At 75.7% G+C, this 4013-nt stretch overlaps 1 protein-coding gene across 1 annotated transcript in view; it reads left to right on the top strand.

Moving 5' to 3' along the window:
• Positions 1 to 862: 862 nt before the first annotated feature.
• Positions 863 to 4013, top strand: part of LOC102453690 (uncharacterized) — a 42049-nt gene continuing 38898 nt past the window's right edge. Inside the window, 1 exon segment of the mRNA XM_075901542.1 lies at positions 863 to 1019. Coding sequence (XP_075757657.1) covers positions 947 to 1019 — 73 coding nt within the window. The 5' untranslated portion in view covers positions 863 to 946.

Here is a 4013-nt window from a genome sequence, read left to right as displayed (position 1 = left end):
CCCTGCCTCCAGCGTCCGACCCGCCGAGCCACATCCGCAAGCAGCCTGCCCCGGCCAGACTCACAGCACCCCCCTCGTGCCCGGCTGGGGGGGCAGGGGGTGTCTCCCGGCCCCTCGGAGCGGCGCCTGAGCGCGGCACAGCGAATTGCATGGGGTGGGCCGCTCCTCGGCCACGTTCTCCCACGGCACAGAGGCTCCTGTGGAACCCGCAGGCCCAGTCCCCGCGGTGCCAGCCCACACGTGGCACGAGCCGCTAGCGTCCCTGGCCGCTCTTTGCTGGGCACGTCCCTCGCGGGCCAGCGTCCGGCACCTGGGCCCAGCGGCCCCCGGGGAAGGAGCAGGGAAGGGCACCTGCCTCGCCCCCGTTGGCTGGGTTCCAGCGCCACCCGGCATCTCAGGGAGGCCTCCGGTCTCTGCTGCAGGGCTCAGGCTGAGAGCACACGGGGGGGGCACGGCCGCCTCACTCGGGGTCACCCCCCACCCCGGAAGGGCTCAGACTCGGCGCTGCCCTCCCGGGGTGACTCGGGGGCCGAGCCCAGAGCCGCCACAGACCCAAACACTGGCACAGGCTCCGCTGCTGGACTCAGGCAGCTTTTGGTCCCAGGCCGGGGCTGCCCTGTGCCCCCCGGCCTCCCCCAGGGCCTGGCCCCTCGCGGGGGGCTGCTCAGCCGCCGGCTCTGCCCTGGCCCAGCCGAGTCTGAGGGGCAGCCGCGCCCTGCCCTGCCCCGCTGCACATGGCCGTGCTGACAATGCACCCGCCGCCCGATGAGCCTGTTGACACAACCTGGCAGGGCGCCCCGCCTGTGTGCTGCTCCCAGGCGTGGCACGGGCCGGGAGCTGGCGTCTGGCAGGTGCTCCCAGTGCCCACGTGGGAGCCAGCCCTTCCCCTGGAGGCTTTAAGTCCCCCTGGCTCCGGCCGCTGCCCAGAGATTGCCCCGGCAGCACCATGAAGGCCGGCTCCATCCTCCTCCTGGGGCTCCTGGCCCTGGGGGGCCTTGCGCTGGAGGAGGAGCCAAGCGGTGAGCACCCCTGCCCCCTTGCCACGCAGCCGGGGGGGCCCTGCGAGGAGGGAGCCCCCAGCCAGGAGCACGGTGGCTGCCTCTGAGCTGAGATGCCGCAGGGAGGCTGCAGGGCAGAGGCTGCTGTCGGGAGCCGGTTCGTGCGAGGCACAGACCCCTCTGCTGCTGGGCTCCCCCCACTAGCGCCCTGGCCGTGCTCGGGCAGGACTCACCAGCCGCCAGGGAGCGAGAGCCTGCGCCCTCCTGCTGCAGGGGCCTGGCCCAGCCGGTCTCCCGTGCTCTGCAGGGCGGTGGGCTCGAAGGCCAGGCTGTGCCCAGCCACAACGGCCACCGGCGTCTGGGAGCAAGGCCCCGAGTCCAGCTGGCAACTGGGGGGCCCCGTGGGGCTGGAGCGTAGCAGAGAGCGTGGCTCCACGGAAGGCAGGCTAAGAGCGAGCCAGGCACGTCCGGCCCCGGAGCCTGCCTGCCAGAGCCCCGGGCTGCGGCCAAACGCAGGACAGATGGGCGGGGAGGGAAACGGCTCCGGGGCGCATGGTGCCACTAAGCTGGCGTCTCCCTGGGACCCGATTCTCCAGCCGAAGGGCTGTGGCAGATCCCGGCCAGCGGGCACCATGCCAGTGGGACAGTCCCAGTGGGCGTCCCTGCCTCGGGAGGAGACCGGGCTGGCGGAGGTGGGGGCCGGTCTCAGGGCGCTCGTAGCTGGGTTGTGGGTGGCTTGGCGCAGGCGGGGCGCGAGCTGGCGGAGGTGGGGGCCGGTCTCAGGGCGCTCGTGGCTGGGTTGTGGGTGGCTTGGCGCGGGCGGGGCGCGAGCTGGCGGAGGTGGGGGGCGGTCTCAGGGCACTCGTGGCTGGGTCGTGGGTGGCTTGGCGCGGACGGGGCGCGAGCTGGCGGAGGTGGGGGCCGGTCTCAGGGCGCTCGTAGCCGGGTTGTGGGTGGCTTGGCGCGGACGGGGCGCGAGCTGGCGGAGGTGGGGGCCGGTCTCAGGGCGCTCGTAGCTGGGTTGTGGGTGGATTGGCGCGGGCGGGGCGTGAGCTGGCGGAGGTGGGGACCGGTCTCAGGGCGCTCGTAGCTGGGTTGTGGGTGGCTTGGCGCGGGCGGGGCGCGAGCTGGCGGAGGTGGGGGCCGGTCTCAGGGCGCTCGTAGCTGGGTTGTGGGTGGCTTGGCGCGGGCGGGGCGCGAGCTGGCGGAGGTGGGGGCCGGTCTCAGGGCGCTCGTGGCTGGGTTGTGGGTGGCTTGGCGCGGGCGGGGCGCGAGCTGGCGGAGGTGGGGGCCGGTCTCAGGGCGCTCGTGGCTGGGTTGTGGGTGGCTTGGCGTGGGCGGGGCGCGGGCTGGCGGAGGTGGGGGCCGGTCTCAGGGCGCTCGTGGCTGGGTTGTGGGTGGCTTGGCGTGGGCGGGGCGCGAGCTGGCGGAGGTGGGGGCCGGTCTCAGGGCGCTCGTAGCTGGGTTGTGGGTGGATTGGCGCGGGCGGGGCACGAGCTGGCGGAGGTGGGGGCCGGTCTCAGGGCGCTCGTAGCTGGGTTGTGGGTGGATTGGCGCGGGCGGGGCGTGAGCTGGCGGAGGTGGGGGCCGGTCTCAGGGCGCTCGTAGCTGGGTCGTGGGTGGATTGGCGCGGGCGGGGCGCGAGCTGGCGGAGGTGGGGGCCGGTCTCAGGGCGCTCGTAGCTGGGTTGTGGGTGGCTTGGCGCGGGCGGGGCGCGAGCTGGCGGAGGTGGGGGCCGGTCTCAGGGCGCTCGTAGCTGGGTTGTGGGTGGCTTGGCGCGGGCGGGGCGCGAGCTGGCGGAGGTGGGGGCCGGTCTCAGGGCGCTCGTAGCTGGGTCGTGGGTGGCTTGGCGCGGGCGGGGCGCGAGCTGGCGGAGGTGGGGGCCGGTCTCAGGGCGCTCGTAGCTGGGTCGTGGGTGGCTTGGCGCGGACGGGGCGCGAGCTGGCGGAGGTGGGGGCCGGTCTCAGGGCGCTCGTAGCCGGGTTGTGGGTGGCTTGGCGCAGGCGGGGCGCGAGCTGGCGGTGGTGGGGGCCGGTCTCAGGGCGCTCGTGGCTGGGTCGTGGGTGGCTTGGCGCGGGCGGGGCGCGAGCTGGCGGAGGTGGGGGCCGGTCTCAGGGCGCTCGTGGCTGGGTTGTGGGTGGCTTGGCGCGGGCAGGGCGCGAGCTGGCGGAGGTGGGGGCCGGTCTCAGGGCGCTCGTAGCTGGGTCGTGGGTGGCTTGGCGCGGGCGGGGCGCGAGCTGGCGGAGGTGGGGACCGGTCTCAGGGCGCTCGTGGCTGGGTTGTGGGTGGCTTGGCGCGGGCGGGGCGCGAGCTGGCGGAGGTGGGGGCCGGTCTCAGGGTGCTCGTGGCTGGGTTGTGGGTGGCTTGGCGCGGGCGGGGCGCGAGCTGGCGGAGGTGGGGGCCGGTCTCAGGGTGCTCGTGGCTGGGTTGTGGGTGGCTTGGCGTGGGCGGGGCGCGAGCTGGCGGAGGTGGGGGCCGGTCTCAGGGCGCTCGTAGCTGGGTCGTGGGTGGCTTGGCGCGGGCGGGGCGCGAGCTGGCGGAGGTGGGGGCCGGTCTCAGGGCGCTCGTAGCTGGGTCGTGGGTGGCTTGGCGCGGGCGGGGCGCGAGCTGGCGGAGGTGGGGGCCGGTCTCAGGGCGCTCGTAGCCGGGTCGTGGGTGGCTTGGCGCGGACGGGGCGCGAGCTGGCGGAGGTGGGGGCCGGTCTCAGGGCGCTCGTAGCCGGGTCGTGGGTGGCTTGGCGCGGACGGGGCGCGAGCTGGCGGAGGTGGGGGCCGGTCTCAGGGCGCTCGTAGCTGGGTTGTGGGTGGCTTGGCGCGCGCGGGGCGCGAGCTGGCGGAGGTGGGGGCCGGTCTCAGGGCGCTCGTAGCTGGGTCGTGGGTGGCTTGGCGCGGGCGGGGCGCGAGCTGGCGGAGGTGGGGGCCGGTCTCAGGGCGCTCGTGGCTGGGTCGTGGGTGGCTTGGCGCGGGCGGGGCGCGAGCTGGCGGAGGTGGGGGCCGGTCTCAGGGCGCTCGTAGC

Source organism: Pelodiscus sinensis, chromosome 18 (assembly GCF_049634645.1).
Source record: "Pelodiscus sinensis isolate JC-2024 chromosome 18, ASM4963464v1, whole genome shotgun sequence".
NCBI lineage: Eukaryota > Metazoa > Chordata > Testudines > Trionychidae > Pelodiscus > Pelodiscus sinensis.
Note: the sequence above shows the minus strand (reverse complement) of the source record. Positions and strands in the feature narration are given on the sequence as shown.